The sequence below is a fragment of the Pelodiscus sinensis genome, chromosome 13 (assembly GCF_049634645.1).
Source record: "Pelodiscus sinensis isolate JC-2024 chromosome 13, ASM4963464v1, whole genome shotgun sequence".
NCBI classification, from domain to species: Eukaryota; Metazoa; Chordata; order Testudines; family Trionychidae; genus Pelodiscus; species Pelodiscus sinensis.
Genome location: NC_134723.1, coordinates 34,485,760 through 34,503,523, shown reverse-complemented (window position 1 = coordinate 34,503,523; position 17,764 = coordinate 34,485,760). Strand labels below are relative to the sequence as shown.

The window sequence follows — 17,764 nt, the reverse complement described above, 5'->3', positions numbered from 1 at the left end:
TAATGGTAATAGTGGGACTCGAACCCATTCAACCACGATTCAAAAACTAGGGCTCAGTCGCCGACTAATCCACAAGCCTTGCTATCGATTGGGCATTTTTAAATACACGCCCTCCCTATGCAGCCAATCAGCGCGCCCGCCCGTTCCAGGCGCCGGGGCCTCTCAAAGTCAAAGCGGCCCTCTGAATGGCTTATACGCATGCGTAGTGGCATGGTTCGGCTACCCAGCACATGCGCTTCTACAAGGCACCATCTTCTACCCCCCGCCGGGCTTCGTGTGGCGCATGCGTAGTGCTTCCCGCGGAGGCGCGTATCTGTGTGGTGGCTCCGCAGGCCGGGACGCTGGTTTCGTAGAAGAGGCGGCGGCGGCCCCGCGCGCAGCGAGGCGAGAGCAGCCGGGGAAGCGGCGGCTGGGGGGCGGGAGCCGGCCCCTGGGGTCCCCCCAGCATGGGGCGCTGCTGGCGCTGCCCCCCTCGCCGGCCTCGCAGCGCCCCCGGCCTCCGCCTGCAGCGGCCTGTGCGGGGCCTGTAGGGGCGGCCGGGCCGGAGCGGGGCAGGGGGCGGCATGAGGAGCCGCTGCGGCCGCCCCCAGTGAATGGGCCTGGCGGCGGAGCAGGAGCAGCCCGAGCCGCCGCGATGGCTCAGGAGAAAATGGAGCTGGACCTGGAGCTGCCGGCGGGGAGCGCGCCGGCCCCGAGCGACGTGGGGAGCCTGAGGAGATCGAACAGCGCCCCCCTCATCCACGGGCTGAGGTGAGACCGGGCCCGGCGCCCCCCTCGGGCCCCTCCGCTCCTCGGCCGCGTCCCCCGCGGGCTGGGGGAGACCCGGGCCTGGCGCCTCTCCGCACCCCGCCGCCCGGTCTGTAGTCTCGGGTAGGAGACCTCGGCCTCGTGCGGATACATCTCTGGGCTCGGGTGAGACGCGGGCCCTGCCGGGGCCCTTTCCGGCCTCGGAGAGCCCAGGTTGTCCTGGTGTTTGAGAGGAAGCCTGCGTTTTGGGGGGGGGGTTATCTCAGCAGGGGAGGGGCTTGCATCGTGCAGCTGATCCCTGTCCCAGCGTCAGTATGGTCCCCCGGTGGCTGCCCCCCGCAGGCATGCGGTGCGGGTACACTGTGTTCAGAAGATGCATCATTCTAAAATCTTGTTGAACTTAACTGGTTACATGTGAAGTTTAACCAGTTAAAAGGAGTAGGTTGGGGGCGGGTGCACCAGCCTAGTTGGGTTTCAGCGGGCCTGTCCCTGTCCATGGTGTGCTCTGGTTGAAGGCTGCTGCAGCCCCCACCAGTTAACTGTTACTGGTAAGCCTGACCTGGCTTACCAGTTCACCATTCACTAGGGAAGTAATAGTCTAGTTGATTAACCGATAAGCAGAAGCTTATAGTTAGTGCTATAGACTCATGCATTTCCCCCCTCTTCCCAGCAGTATTTTTTTTTTTTTAAGCAGGTAGGCCAGCAGCAAAGCTCATGCTGGGTCCGGGAGCTCAGACCCCATCCCCGGATAGGGGTTGCTGCAGCGCTGAGTGGCAGGGGGCTCCCAGGGAGTGGGGTCAGAGTGCACTGTCTGCTGGCCCTGCCCCACGGACTATAGAATAGTTGACTAACCGATAAAAATTCATGAGGTTAATTGACTGTTCAATTAACTGATATTTAACATCCCTACCATTAATATCTCTGAAGTGTCTTTGAGAGGTGCACTAAGCCTTTGGATGACCAAGCAAGAAAGTCAGTTGATTTTGTTTTGGTACATGCTTATAGACAACTAATTCCATATATTTTCCTAGGTTCTCAATGTAGGCTAGGCTCAGTTTAACTGTTACCTGTTACCTCTTGAAACCTTTTGTGGCTTTTCGTAAGGTTAGCATTGTGTAATTGGTATAAACCCTAGATGGGATAGGCAAGAGTGTGGGCGCCAGCCTAGCATCTGTTTGCTAATCTCAGTCCAAGGGACTGGTCTGCTGAATACCACATGGTAATTAAAAGCAATATCTCTAGATGGTTAAAAAGAAAGTTTAGACTTAAGGTAGATGGTTGTCTACAAAAGGTGCCTGAGCTGTCTAGGATTTCAGATACTAAAAGTAGAATTTCATTCAACTATGGAGAAACTTGAGTCTAGCTCTACAAAGATGACAAGCCAGTGTTTTCCAAGGCCTTACCAGCTTTAGTTTGTGAAGAAGTACTCCAAATGAAATGGGGGAAAATAAATATTGAAAAATAAACTGGGCCTTAATATAACTATTGTAATCTCTTTCAGTGATAATTCACAAGTTTTTCAGCCTTATGTGTTGCGAACCCGCAGGAATAGTACAACAATTATGAATCGACACAGTATGGTAAGTTAACTTAAATACAGTGTTCACACCTCTGCAATGTGTAATTGAGTGAGAGAAATAAAAAGTTTAAAGTTCATTTGTAGCTATATTGAAGTATTCTTATAGATCTAGCTGTAAAATGGATTTAAGTTACTTGCAAATGTTCTCTGAAAAATCAGTACTTTTACAGATGTAAGCAGAATGCCTCACAGAGCATATTACTGATTACTATCCCGCCTTTTTGTTATGGTTAAAATTGCCTGTAGTTGGGATGTCATAGCAGAGTGGAACCCAACATCTGTTCTGGTCACAAAACTCAAAGCATGGAATTTCCTGGGGGATGGGAAAAGGTAATTGCAGTCTCATTTTAAAATAACCTTGCACGGTTGAACTGTCTTAAAAAAACAAAAAATCCCCAAAACCTTCCATTTACTTGACTCCCTGATAGGGTGACTAGAGCTAGAGGTGGACAGCAGGCTTCACAGGATCAGATTAAGAGAAGGTAACTTTAAAGTAATTCATATGCTGAATGTTAGTCTATTTGTTACTGTTTAGGGCTTTCAGCATACAGTCCTAATTTATTTCATTTCTCAAAAATGTTTGTAGGTCACTCCTAAGTGTTTCCCAATTAATCGCTAACTTGGACATATCATGGGAAATACATTACTGTTTTTCAGCAAAAATAATTGTCTTCCTGTTTTTATAGGAAGTAAAGAGTAGGTCTTGGCTCTTGAGAGAGGTTATGGGACTTAAAAGGTCCTAAAAGTGTATAAAATATTTATTGATTCTTTCTTAGATTCAGCCTAGCAAGAGAGACAGAATTCTGGTTTTAAGCATTTTGTCATGGAGGTGTTGATTCACTGCCTTACGCTTGATGTTGTTAGTTGTCATAGTAAATGCTTATTTTATGATAGAGCCCAAAGCCCTTAATTAGACCTATGTGCTGTATAAACATAGCTATGAGACAGTGTTTGCCTCAAAGGGCTTAAGTTTATCCCAAATGGCTATTTACAATGTTTATATTCCCTAGACCTTTTCCCACTGGCACGTCTGAAGATTTGTGATATGATCTGATTTCACTTAATCTTCATAGATCACGGGTTTTCAAAGTTGGGTTGTGGGACCACCCAGGGAAGCCATTGCAGGTTGTGTGATGTTTTGTTTATCTAAGCATTTATTGGCATGGCGCCTTACAGATCCCATTGGCTGCGGGTCACCACTTCCAGTCAAGGGGAGCTGCGGAAAGCAGCATGGGCCATGCTTAGATAAACAGCATGTCTCTCAGCCTGCCAGCAGCTTACCGAGGTGAACCCACGACTCGGCATTAAAAACCCCTGCCATAGATTATCTGAGAGAAACAATTAGTTAAGACTTGTGAACAATATCTTACAATTTTTTTAAATATAAAGTTATGTTTTGAAATCCACTAACTCCTGCCTATGTCCTTATTGCAATATTCCATTGTTTTGAATGGTTTTTATTATTGCTGCTACCTTTAAGAACTATGTATTCTTACAAGTGCTGAGAGCTGTGCCATCCATTGATTAATGGAATGAATTTGGTGAGAAGAGAGCACTAGCTGCTGTAAGGTCCACTATCATCTTATTACACTGTAGTCTGAGTTCTGAGAACTTATCGACACCTGGTTAGCTTAGTTTCAGTTTAAAGATAATATGACTGAGAATAGGCTATGTGCAGGCTACTGGTTTGTGATTAAGTGGATGTTTACTCTTTTTCCAGTTGCTATCATCCTCTCCAATTCGAATTCCTAGCAGCAGGCTTCATCAGATCAGAAGGGTAAATTGCATTACTTTGCTTCGCATGTGATATTTTATCAACACGTTCCATTTTCCTTCTCTTCATGAAGTATTTGATATTTCCTTCTCCATTAGATCTGTTTAGCTCCATTTCATCCCCTAATATAGTTACCTACAGTCTGGAGTGGTGTCCTCAGAGGGGATTATACTTTCTTCATATTGAAATGCTTTAGCATAGTGTTTGTCAACCAGTGGCACAGGTATCCTCAGGGGTACTCAAGAGGTCTGGGGGGTACATCAACACAACTGAAATTTGGAAAAAACTGAATTTTTGTTAAGTTTTACAGCGTGTTGTTGTTTTTGTACTTTTTACACCCAAAAATTTAATCGCCCACCTGGCTACAATTAAGTTGTTTAAACAAATGTGTTGCAATGGTAGAAGAAAATTGTGTCTGAAAACCATAGGTACTGGGGGTACTTAGAATTTTTTTAAAAAAAAGGGGTACTTTATTAAAAAAAAAAAAGGTTAAGAAACACTGCTTTACCACTAATGATGCTATTCTTATGGTCTGCATGTGGGGCTCTAGGATGAACAGGGAGAAGGGGTGAGTTAGGATGCATGACCCAGCCTTCTGAAGTGTTACTCCGGTCATTTAAAGACTAATGCTAATCTAGGGAAAGTCATTCTTTGAGTATCATGAAAAACTGAAATGTGAAATCTTATAAAGTTATCTTCTGCAGGAGGAAGGAGTGGATTTAATTAACAGAGAAACAGCACATGAAAGGTTAGTGTGACTGAAACAAAATAAAAAAGTAACCAGAGTTGTCATCTTTGTAGCCACTGATAGGATTTTTTGTGTTTTAGGGAAGTGCAAACAGCAATGCAGATAAGCCAGTCATGGGAAGAAAGCTTGAGCCTGGTAATCTCTTTACAAATGTTTTAATTTTTAATTCCAATTCTGCACATAGCCATTGGATTTAAGGAGAGTGGAAATAACTTTGGAAGTAATTTCAGAAAGCATAAGATGGGTGTTCTAGTTTCTTCACTGACTTGGCCATTGAAATGTGGTAATTCAGGTTCTAAAGCAATGTTATATGTCAACATATGTATGCTATTTTGTATTTACAGAGTGACAATGACTTGGACAAGTCTGAGAAATCTTCCTCTCCAAAGAGAATAGACTTCATCCCAGTTTCCCCAGCACCTTCACCCACCAGAGGAATAGGGAAGGTAAGATAAATGAAGAACGAGGGGAGAGAAATACACATTAAAACATTATTTTGCACTTTATTTTAATTGGGAAAACTCCCCAAAATAATTTACTGTTCCAAAAGAAAGATTAACAATGGTTATAGACTTTAACTCAGTTGTCATCTTAAACACCCCCCCACATCCCAAATCCTTGCCCTGATGCCTCTCCCAGAGCTAGCACCCCAAAATTCCTTTTGCACGTCAGCCTCCTGACCTTCCAGCCAGCCAGCACCCCATACCTCCTCTTGCACCAGAATCCCAGTGGAAGTGAGAGAGAAAGGGGTGATGGGGTGGAGCAGGACAGATCTTGGTTTGCCTTTAAATTTGAGGGAAGGATCTTGGGCATAAAAGGTTGGAGACCTCTGATCTTTGCAGATGATACCACGCTGGGAGGGGTTGCGACTAATCTGGAGGATAGGGTCATAATTCAAAATGACCTGGACAAATTGGAGAAATGGTCTGAGGGAAATAGGATGAAGTTTAATAAAGAGAAATGACAAGGATAACGAGCCTTGTGGATAAGGGAGAAGCGGTGGATGTCATATACCTAGACTTTAGTAAGGCATTTGATACGGTCTCGCATGATATTCTTATTGATAAACTAGGCAAATATAACTTAGATAGGGCCACGATAAGGTGGGTGCATAATTGGCTGGATAACTGTAGTCAGAGAGTTGTTGTTAACGGTGCTAAATCCTGCTGGAAAGGGATAACAAGTGGAGTTTCACAAGGGTCTGTTTTGGGACCCGTACTGTTCAATATCTTCATCAATGATGTAGATATTGGGATAGAGAGTACTCTTATTAAGTTTGCAGATGATACCAAACTGGGAGGGGTTGCAACTTCTTTGGAGGATAGGGACATAATTCAAAATGACCTTAGCAAGTTAGAGAAATGGTCAAAGGTAAACAGGATGAGGTTTAATAAAGAGAAATGGAAAGTGCTCCATTTAGGAAGGAACAATCAGTTCCATACATACAAGATGGGAAGCGACTGTCTAGGAAGGAGCATAGCGGAGTATGGCAGAAAGGGATCTAGAGGTTATAGTGGACCACAAGTTGAATATGAGTCAGCAGTGTGATGCTGTTGCAAAGAAAGCAAACGTGATTCTGGGATGCATTAACAGGTGTGTTGTGAGCAAGACACGAGAAGTAATTCTTCTGCTCTACTCTGCGCTTGTTAGGCCTCAGTTGGAGTATTGTGTCCAGTTCTGGGCACCACATTTCAAGAAAGATGTGGAGAAATTGGAGAGGGTCCAGAGAAGAGCAATAAGAATGATTAATGGTCTAGAGAACATGACCTATGAGGGAAGACTGAAGGAATTGGGTTTGTTTAGTTAGAAAAGAGAAGATTGAGGGGGGACATGATAGCTTTTTTTTTCTTCAGATATCTAAAAGTGTCATAAGGAAGAGGGAGAAAACTTGTTCATCTTGGCCTCTGAGGATAGAACAAGAAGCAATGGTCTTAAACAGCAGCAAGGGAGGTTTAGGTTGGACGTTAGGAAAAAGTTCCTACCTGTCAGGATAGTCCGACACTGGAATAAATTGCCCAGGGAGGTTGTGGAATCGCCATCTCTGGAGATACTTAAGTTAGATAAATGTCTATCGGGGATGATCTAGACAGTATTTGGTCCTGCCATGAGGGCAGGGGACTGGACTCGATGACCTCTCGAGGTCCCTTCCAGTCCTAGTATTCTATGATCTAATTACTCTACTAAAGCTTATTAGCCAAGCCTGCAAAAGCTGACCTGCTGACTTCTTGGTTCCTTTGCCATGTTAAAAGATGTTAAAAGCTGCATTTTTGTTCGCTTTGAGTATAGGGGGCCCTAGGTAGGCTGATGTGGTAATCAAATGGAAAGACAAGGACCTGGACAGCACAAAAAAGATGGATATTAGAAATAGAACGAAGGAAGAAGCATAAGAGGGAGGAATTTACAAGCCTGAGTGCTGGAAAACATGGTGATGGCGTCAGCAATGACAGCATGGGTCTTTGGAGCCTCTTTGGGAGCAAAGATTAGGACTTCATCTGTGGTTGTGTTAAGTTTAAATGGATGTTCCTTTCCCTTTAGTCTTGTGTTGCTCCCTGGTCTCTTCATTGCAGACCCAACAAGTAGAGAAGTGAAAGGGAGAAAAAGAGCCTCTCCCAGCATCACTTTTTTCCCCCAGTGAGAAGCAGAGATTGAGATGAAAAACTGCAACCATGTTTACAGGCAGATATCTTGGCCTTGTCTTCACTAAGAGTACGTCTACACTGTAACACTATTTCGAAATAACAGGTGCTATTCCAAAGTAACTTAGTCCACATTTACACATCAGGAAGTTATTTTGAAATTGTATCAAAATACTGTCAATCCTGGAGGACTACTTACCTTATTCCTCATATGGAGGACTACTTACCTTATTCCTCATACAGTCAGGGTTACACAAGTCAGAGGAAGAGTGCTCTATTTTGAAATAAGATATGCAGTTGATGTAGCTCGATTTGCGTAGCTTATTTCGAGTTAAGCCCTGCAGTGTAGACACATCCTAAAATTACCACATTGAGTTTCCATGATACAATAACTATGGAACAGTCTGTGTTAACACTCACTATTGCTAGGGTAGAACAACCAAAATATTTTTACCCCTGTTCGGGAAACCTGCTCTAAGCAGTGCTGGTATACGTGATGGTAAAATGCTGGCTGCTTATTCGTATATTAATGTTTTGTTCTGGGAGGGTTGCAAAGGTCTCAATCAAACTTGACCAAGTTTGCCACAAATCCACCTGCATGCCTCTCCTTGGGGCTGAGTTTTGTTCAACTGCAGGAGCACAAATTGGATGCAAAGAGACTCTTTGACAAATTATGTTACAATTTTTTTCAATGGGTAAAAGATATTTTAAATAAGCATGGATTGTCCTTTGGAAATAAGTGGTTTAAAGATTGATATAGTCCTCTGTACTGATGCTTTTAGATGCAAGTGCAGAACAGAAACCAAAATCTATATGGATAACATGCTTAGCTTTTGATTTCAGAGTTTTTATTGAAGCATTTTGACTGTAGCTAATTTGAATGAAGGAATGGTATTAGAATATTTTGTAAATTCAGCTTTATAGACTTCTTAGATTTGGTTTTAATTTCCTGTTCAAGGTTTCAGTGAGTTATTGTATTGCTTGCCTTGTTACTTTCATTGGGCATTTTGTTTGGGGTGAGAGAAAGTATTGAATATTTAAAAAGAAGGTGCAGAAGCATTTTACTGTGTAACTCTTTTCCCAGCAATGTTTTTCGCCATCATTACAAATGTTTGTGAGTAGTAATGGATTACCTCCAAGTCCTATTCCTAGTCCAACAAGGAGATTTTCGAAGTAAGTCAATTTGTCTTAATTTAACAAATACATACTGACTTAGTTCCAGTAGTAGTTTGGCAGATTAAAATAGTTCTAGTGTTAAAATTCAGGTCTAGAAATTTACTTGCAGTTTTCATTACTAATTTTACCTGAAATCTGTTGTTAAAATGGCTTCTGGTTGGTTCTAATTTTGTCCTGTTTCAAAAGGTGACTGAAGTGTTCTTTCAATATTTTGTCAACGGATCATTTTTAAAGCTTTTTTTTAACTGCTCTGATGTTGAAATTAGACTTCACCATTGTCCACCTCCCAAATATTTGAATGTTAAATTTTACTAAAGGGAATTGAATGCTAACGTTCTTTGAATTCTTTTTTTAAATTGAGACTAGTCTTAGTCCTTCATAGACAATCTCAAAATGCTTAATAGACAAGGTTGTTAAATCCCTCAAATATATTAAAGGAGTATTGTGTCTTACTTACAAATGGATAAAGTGAGACTGACAACCCATAGATAAAACTAAATAAGTTACCTACCAAAGACAGCATAGTAGATATTCTGTTCTAACTGAACAAAAAACTTTTTAGAAGTTAACTTTGTTTACCTACACCATCAGACTTCCAATTGCCTAAGTGTTTGAACTGCACAAGATTATTTTTAAAACAGGAATTCACTTTTTAAGATGTGATTGTACATTGGTTTAGTTAGTATATTAAAATATTTTGAAGCTCAAACTTTTTAGGTTTTGATACCAGTATTGGCTCTTCTTTTTAGCAGGAGGAGTCAGAGTCCAATCAACTGTATCAGACCCAGTGTTCTTGGTCCCATTAAAAGGAAAGGTATGTCTAAAATATCAGAAGCATGTAAAGATGATTATGTGAATTGTGGTTACTAGACAGACTTTCTGCCTTTAAAGTGTAATGCTAAACAGTAGCCTTTTCTCAAAATAGCGCATGCTTCTCCATTATGTACTGGAATTTGCTAAGCCAAACTTTCAGACGTAATATGAAATTAATGGACTTGCTTAGAATACTGCAGATTTAATTTATAAACTTGAATTCTATTAAACTATACAATTAGTCAATATGACTGGCTATTTTAAATCTTGGTCTTTCACCTGCTACTATTAATAAAAATGGTCTGGAGACTGAAAAAATTAAATTGCTAAATCTGATGAAAGTCAAAATCTGTGCTAGATGTGCTATCATTTTTTAGCTACAGGAAGCTATAAATTACTTTTCAAAGAAACATGCTTCACTTTCTCTGAGGCTTTATTAGATTTTTTCTGGCAGGATGGATTAAAATTGGATTTTGATTTAAATACAGGCTTATGTCTTTAAAATAAACTTAATTACAATTAAATTTGAAATTGGCAACCTATGTTAAAGCTGAGACTAATTTATACTCCATTTAAACACACATTATTAAGCAGTAGATCTTGCTGCCTCAATCTAACTTCCACCAGTTTAGTGGCTGTAGTAAGTCAGAATTTACTGGCATGGTGTCCTGATAGGTCTCCATCAGTGATAACCAGAAAGCTGTGTGTGTGTTCAGTCATGTGTGCCAGGTTGACTTGTGCAACTAGTCAACACAGTAGACTCAGAGAACCCCCAAAGACCACAAATCAGATAAAGACCGAAGGTGCCCAGCCAGGTCTATTAAGTGAAGTACAATAATAGTTGTCATTAGACTCTGCTGAACCACTACGCATATGTATCTGTAACAGTGGACTCAGTCTGTGGGACGTCCCACTGTCCCCTAGGCTGGACAAAGAGTGCCCCTCCAAGATATCATTTTATGTACGGGTACAAACAAGTTATACATCACTCCTGGCATGTCAGTTTGTCACCCTCTGAGGCTATTTACATACCACCCATTACCCTGTACCTCGCGGTTCTATTAGAACATCTCTATCCATCATGCTGTCATTTTAGAACCTTTCCTGAACCTGGGTCGGTATCTATGGGGAGTGTGGGTACCAAGGTTTTTCTTAAACTGGTGATGCCATCCTTTTGGAATGTGCTTTCACCTTATGACCAGTACCAATTACTGTTCTACACCTGGGCTGATTACCAGTTAGTGTTTTACACTCTCAGCCCTGTTTGTGCTGAGTTCTGTGAGCAGGAGCCTGCCTCTTGCTCACAGCTTAGTTTTGCTTTATATTAGCCAAGTTTTGTCCATTGTTAGCTAGGCCTCAGGCATCACACCAGGCCTGTGAGAGAGAGGCTTTTGTTTCAGGTTCTTACTACAGAATATTTCTTCTCATACCAAAGAATTAGAATTTATAATCCTTACAACTTGTTGAGGTATCTTTGAGCTTAGTTTTAATTAAGATACATTATCTTTAGATGTTTTTCCTCAAAGCACTTTATCAAAAAAATCCAGTTTAAATAAAACAATCTGATTGAGAAACACTGGCATAATGCAACACTACACAGGGCAAGGAATGAAGAATGCAAATTAAATGTCAAGAGGAGCTGATATAGGCAGAAATAAATCAGGGTTTGCATTTAGCAAAACACTGGGTCTAGTTTCCAACTCTTAACAAAAAGTGCTGTGAGACTGTAGTGACCACAACGTTTGTTTTACTGTACTTACAGTAGGATAGTGTCCCTTAAAACGTGTTGAAGAATTAGTTCAGTATAAATTCAAAGATTGGACTGAATAATCAAATCACTTCCTGTAGCTCCGTGGTCACCAACCAGTAGATCGGGCTCTGTAGGTAGATCCTGAAGCCTCTGACAGGTGATCCTGACTGGTTTAGCCAGGAGGTTATCCCATATCAGCACTTTGGCTGCCCCTCCCCCCACTGCCATGGTTCTGCTGCCTTGGAGCTGAACCCAGAGATTTTCCTGCTTGCTGTGCATGATGGGGGAGAAAAAAAGGGAGATGGTGATGTCAGGGTTTCCCCCTTTTTCCTACCCTGTACCATATCTCCACAGAGTGAGCAGGGCAAAGCCTCAGAGAGAGTGGGGCAGGGGCAGAGCCACAGCCACAGGGAAGGAGGTGGGGCAAGGGTATTTGGATTTAAGGCAGATCCTGGATTGACTTAAATTGAAAAAGTGATCTTGTGCTTAAAAAGGTTGGAGACCACTGCTATAGCTTCTGGTGGTGGTAGACTAAGTTCTCTGTAAGCCATGCAATTGCACAGCTGTTTTCTGAGCTAGGCTCAGAATTTCAAAGCTCCTGCACAGGCAGGGAGCTCAGCTGACTGGCGGGGGGCGTCTTGCTGAGTAAGCAGCTAAATGGAGCTAGCTGCCTGCTTGACACTGAGCAGTTCCCAGAGCAGATAAAAAGCAAGATAAGGGAATAAATGACTGGTGGGAGGAGAGTGAGTGAGTAATTAATTAATTGGCTGAGGGGGGAGTCTGGAGGGGAATTTGGAGAGTCCCATATGGGGAAGGAGAGAGAGAGAGAGAGAGAGGTAGAAACAGCGCTCTCAAGCCTCCTGGGAAGGAGAGATAAGGGGCTGACTGCATGGGGTAGGTGCTGGCATTGGGGTGAGGTGGAGGCAGGGAGAAGTTTGTGCTGGGAGGTGTGGATAATTTGTTTGTGCTTTAGCTGGGAGTTAGGACAGGACAGACTGCTGTGCTTGCTAGTTTGTGAAGGATTTTATTCCAGCCCCCACCTACGCTGAGAGGAGCAGAGTGCACAGTGGTAGGTGAAGGAATGGGGATAGTTGGGTGCTGTATCTGTGCAATAAGGTAGAAGCGTGGGCAGCTTGTTTGTGGTGTCCCTAACTTGCTGCAGTCCTCTCTAGATGGCTGGGATAGAATGGGGGGTAGAGGGAAGGGGGCTTCTTGGGGGCGGGAGGGAGGTTGTCGGACATTTGCATAATTACATTTCAAACAAAGTTTACATAGGTGTCAATGGTTTAAGAGAAGAAAGAAAAATTCTTTTTAACAGAAGCTTTTCGAAGTATTGCAAATATCTAAAACTCTGGTCTTAATGGTTTTTTTAAGAAATCCTATGTTACTAATTAATACATGGTATATTGTATTGCATCAAGGCCAGATCTTTGCTATGTGGTAGAATTCTGGCTCTTATGAGTCAGAAGTAGCAAGTTAGTAGGTGTGATGCTAGTTGTTTTGTAGGATCAACCTTATTTGGAAGCTTTTTGAAATATGCATCTACAAACCCTGAAGAGTGTGTTTGTTCTGGGGCTTCTACATTTATCTGTGTGTGGGGTTTTTTTTTGTTGTGTTGGTGGTCCACATCCACCTGCTACATCAATAGTGGTGTTGAACATAAAAAATTTCAACATGTCTAAAAGAAAATTCAACCCACCCAAGGATAGAAAATTTTATAGGGAACAATGGTGGTAGAGCTTTTACCAAGCACTGCCCAGGCAGGCTGAATTCAAGATCACAGTGCAAGATGTTATGCATGTATATGCTAACTATATTGGACGCATAAAATAGTCTAATAGAATTTTGAAGATATTTCATAAAACCAAACAAGTTTGAGTGTTAATTACTTTTTTGCAGGTGAAATGGAAACTGAAAGTCAGCCAAAGAGACTTTTCCAAGGAACTACCAATATGCTTTCTCCTGATGTTACACATTTGACAGATCTCAGTTCATGGTAAAATACATTATAAACACAAACTCCAAAGCAGAGGTCATTTAGGTATCCTAAGCACCTTGGTATTTCAGAGGAATTTTAACTACCTGGCATTTCATCACAGCAGTAATAGAGCTAGGGAATCTTTCTTTCTGGAATTAGTTTTCTTACTTGCTATTTGGCTGATTTAAAGAGTTGCCTGTGAGTGGTTAAGTCTTTTTGCTCACATCTGAACAACTTTTTTTTTTAATACCCAAAACAAACAGGGAATCCCCATTGCTCATATGTCAGATGTTTCATGGTAAATGTAACTTATTCTGTGGTGATCTCCCTCTTCTGCTTTGAGGGAATCCCTCAATATTGACTAGAACTTGCTATCTGTGTCACCTGCTAGGTGCCTTGCTTTTCCAGAATGGTTTAGTGAGCAGACAGATATTTGTAGAATTATAGTACAACACATATACCGTGCATTCCCATGAGCCAATAGTTGGCATGAAGATAAATCCTTATTATGATATTCCACAGTTAAAATTATATTGGTAATAATTTGAGGTACCTCAGTCTAATGTCTCTTTGTAGAAACAAGAAGGTGGCTTTTCCAGCTTGAGTTTTGTCTCTTTCCAAAGAGAGACAATAGATCAATTAAGTGGTTCTCAAATAATAAATTTATTCGTACATTTTGTAGCATTGGAAAGTCACCTACAAGTGTGAATTCTCCTGTCATTTTCTCAACTCTTCTGAAAGTGACAGTTTGCAAATAAAAACTTGGAATTACGATAGCCTTTAAAATCCAATTGTGGGAGAATTTTCTTAAGGGGGGTAAACACTGTTTTGCAAGATCCCACTTTGATGTTGTATTTAAGAGCAAACTGATTAGTCAGTGGCATCAAAATAGCTGCATCATTGGAATCTTCATCAGAATGTTTTAAATTTCCCTTGTCATTGTTAAAGGCTATTTTTATTACCTGCCTTTTTTACTCTACGACTGGTTGAACTTGTATCAATTTATTCTGCATGTTTATAAAAAAAAAAAAAATTCTGCTCCTCTTTCTCTTAAGGAGCATGAATGTATCCATAACATGCTAGAGGAAAATAAGGAGTCTTCAGGGCTGCCAGTCTTGCAGGAAAGGCTGAGTGGTAGTATATGTCTCCTACATTTTTATTTTCAAAGTGCATTAACTTCGCATGCCATTTCATAGTTGACATGTTTGTAAGTAACCGTTCTCCTTTGTCTCCAGTCTGTCTTCAGATATTCTCGATAGGAGTAGCAGCAGTATTGGTTCTTCCTCTGATTCGCTGGCTAAAGGCAGCATTACCACAGAATCTCCAGTAACATGCTCAAATTCATGCTCTTCATTCATTTTGATGGATGATCTTTCACCTAAGTGACTTAATCAGTTCTGACTCAGTGTTTGGATGTGCTGTTTCCTTGCTGTACATTTGTACAGAGAAAAGAACTCTATCCTTGAGAATCATTAACATGAGGATAAAAATACTAATGGAAAAATTAATCTTGGCAACTCTTCCCAGTGGTTTTAATTTAGCCTCTTTAAAGGACAAGTTATATCTTAATGTCTGGTTTTGATTATTTTACAAACAAGGTGTCCAATTTATATGAACTCTTATTTGTTTTAAAGAAAAAAAACCTTTTGATTCCTGAATAGGCAACTATTTACAATATTAGGGGTTTTATTTCTAGGAAAAATGGCGTAATGTTACTATCATGGTCATTTTGTCTGGAGAAACACTTGGTTTCAGAGATGTTTGGAAATACTCATTTATTCTTTGACTTTTTTAGAAACTAGATTTCTTTAGACTTTCATTTCATTAACACAACTTCTGGTTATGATGGGAGAAATATCTAATTTCTCCGACTAACTCAAAGTTATTTTTCCAACTTTGTCATTGCAGCTATTCACAGCCATTTCTGCCCCTGAAGGGGAAGAAATACTACTGGTAATTGTTTCATTGCAGTTGAACACTATGTTTCTGGAAGTTGTTTGCATTTAAAACAAAACACAGACACTTCTAGGGTGACTAGCGTATTAGTTATTAATAGAGGAAATACAAATGCCCTGTGAAACATGATTTACATAACTGCATAGTTCTCTCCCCACATTCTTCATCCTACAGATTCTATGGAATATGGCAAATATTCATAGATAATTGGCCAAGAAGAAATAATCCCTGCCTTGATTTAGAATGCATGGTGCAAGTAACTAAGTTACTTAAACTACTGTGTAAAGAAGAATGTGCATGATGCCATCAATGTCTCCTGTGGCATTGAGGCCATAGGTATTTTTGTGCCTTGGGGGACATTGTTACAAATTAAGGAATGTAAAATGGGTGGGCGGGCAAAGGAATTAATTTATAGATTGTTTACCAGATGCTGTCTTCAGTGCTGCTTTTTCTTAGCGATTGCTCTTTTCCAAGGTGTTTCTTCCATTGGGAGGTGCTATGGACAGACCCAATTATTCTGTAAGATAGCAGTGTATGTGTTCCCCTCAAAGCTGCTGTATAGCTTTATGCCTTTGTCTGCCTTACAGAAGGCAATTTCTAGGGAAAGGCTTTAAGGTTGGATTGGATACTAGCTCTGCATACCATTTAGCTAAGGATTTACATTTGAGTAATAGTCTTGATATAGTACCTTAGTCTGAGGTAATACTACTTAAGACCTAACTGGGCTAAAAAAATCCATTTGTAATCTACTGTTATTTATTATTTATAAACTATGTAAAAAAGTCTGCGGTGATGAATTATAGTATTTTTTTATGATTGAACAAGGTTTTTTATGTTCAGTGATAATTTCTGGTTGGTTTCTATTTAATATGCAATGTTGTTTGCCAGAATCATAAGCTTCCAGTTTTTGAATGTTTGTACTGTATTGTAACACAAATGTTTTTGTTATCTAAAAATACAACTTCTGATTTCTGAAAGAAAATAGCACTGAATTTAAAGTAAGAATATGCTTTAAAGATGAGCACAGTCTCTGGCAATACTGTCTGGCTAAGAAGGGGGAGGGAGCACCATATTTTTTCCACTCTAAAGACGTTGGGTTTCCAATAGATCTGTCATGCATAGCTTTTTACTTTTCAAGTGTTTGTTTTAAATTGTACTAAATACCATAAATGGCCAATAGAGGCACTTATCTGTGTTATCACTTCATCTGTGGAGCATTCATTTCCCTGCCTCAAATAAATGTGCATATTGTAAAATATTGTCCAGTGGTGCCATTTTTAAATGAGCTCTACAGTATTCGATGCTAATTTCACTTGTGTATGGACAGTGCTATTTTTTGCTTTTTGGCTGTATCTTGGATTGCTTTAGCTTAATGAATTTTTATCCGTGTTAATGCTTTACAAGGCTGTGGGTGTGTTTGTGTTTGTGTTGGGTGTGTGTTTGGTGGATTTTTTTTTTTCAATTTGCAAACTATTTGATCAATGGTCTGTGAAACTACAACTTACTGCCCTGATTTCATTATACCATGCATTTATTGGTACTATAACTTAGAAAACTGCACAAGGGGTAGCAAAACAATAAAACTTCTGCATGCTTTCTTATAGCTGAGAACACAGCTTTTGCTCATTTTTGTCTACCTAATGTAGATGTGATGTATTCAAGATGTGTTTGTTAGTAGTGGGGAGTCATAAAATGCTAACCTCTATAGAATGTCATCTGCATAAAACAAATGCACAACTATTCAGTTTTGTTACAGCATTTTTAAAAAAATGGTCTGGCTGTTCTCCACACTCTAGAGGTCTCTGCTACTCTCAAACTGTTAAGACATTGTCCACTTGTTTGATTATGAATGTAATTATGTGGTCCTGACAGGCACATTTGTTTTAAGCTAGACACGTCCATCTTTCTTTGAAATACACTTTAGAAGAAGCTGCATCTGAATTATTAGCATCTACACATCCAGTTATGGACCAGTTTTGCACTCTATCTTGTTCCTTAACAGTATTACACCTTTTGCATGTCTATAGCTGGGTTAACACTTTGGAGTACAGAAAACAAATATCGCATACTACAGTTGCAGTGTGCCCTTTTCCTGTATTCTCATCCATACTTCTGAGCATGGTGTGGGGTTAGCTTCAGGTGCTCATTGTAGGCCTCTTCTGCTGGCTTTATTTTAGCCTTACCTGTTTCTTCACAGCTGGGCTCTGTCAGTCAGGGGTTACTTAGGCCACATCTGAGGGAAATGAAGTGGCTTATCTGGTTAACTGGACCACACTCAACCGGATTAACCTCTTCTAGGCTAGTGTGATTGGGGGGGTGGTTACCGCTACACTTGTTATAGCAATTTAGTGTTTCAAGGAGACAGATTGCCATGTCTTGAATTTTTGACGTTCTCAGATTGGAGTCAGTTCCTCTAAAGAATAAATTCAAATATATAATTTGAAACCAATGTTAATAGCACATCTCAACTAGGGAGACTTTAAAGCCCCAGAATATTAGCAGCTCCCCCTTCAAAGCGGTAGGCCTACAGCAAAATGGTGTTGATAATCTAATGTGTATAGTTCAGAAGTAGTATGTGATGCAGGGTGTTGCTATGAGGCATTGTAT

At 40.7% G+C, this 17,764-nt stretch overlaps 1 protein-coding gene and 1 non-coding gene across 2 annotated transcripts; both read left to right on the top strand.

Annotated features, from left to right (window-relative positions):
• The first annotated feature begins 213 nt into the window (after nt 1-213).
• LOC102457600 (PABIR family member 2) lies at nt 214-16,415 on the top strand. Its single transcript, XM_075941016.1, has 10 exons — nt 214-750; nt 2,249-2,327; nt 4,047-4,103; nt 4,805-4,848; nt 4,929-4,983; nt 5,193-5,294; nt 8,569-8,657; nt 9,410-9,474; nt 13,123-13,219; nt 14,437-16,415. The coding sequence occupies exons 1-10, from the start codon at nt 284-286 to the stop codon at nt 14,585-14,587; spliced, it is 1,206 nt and encodes a 401-aa protein (XP_075797131.1). The 5' UTR covers nt 214-283; the 3' UTR covers nt 14,588-16,415.
• LOC112544539 (small nucleolar RNA U109) lies at nt 14,209-14,357 on the top strand. Its single transcript, XR_003087878.2, has one exon. It is a non-coding gene; the product is annotated as a small nucleolar RNA U109 (small nucleolar RNA).
• Nucleotides 16,416-17,764: the final 1,349 nt, after the last annotated feature.

Coding starts and splice junctions, on each gene's coding strand:
- LOC102457600 (XM_075941016.1), top strand. CDS start 284: ATGCGTAGTGCTTCCCGCGGAGGCGCGTATCTGTGTGGTGGCTCCGCA. Junction 4,849..4,928: donor AGAGAAACAGCACATGAAAG/GTTAGTGTGACT, acceptor TTTGTGTTTTAG/GGAAGTGCAAACAGCAATGC. Junction 5,295..8,568: donor CCACCAGAGGAATAGGGAAG/GTAAGATAAATG, acceptor CTCTTTTCCCAG/CAATGTTTTTCGCCATCATT.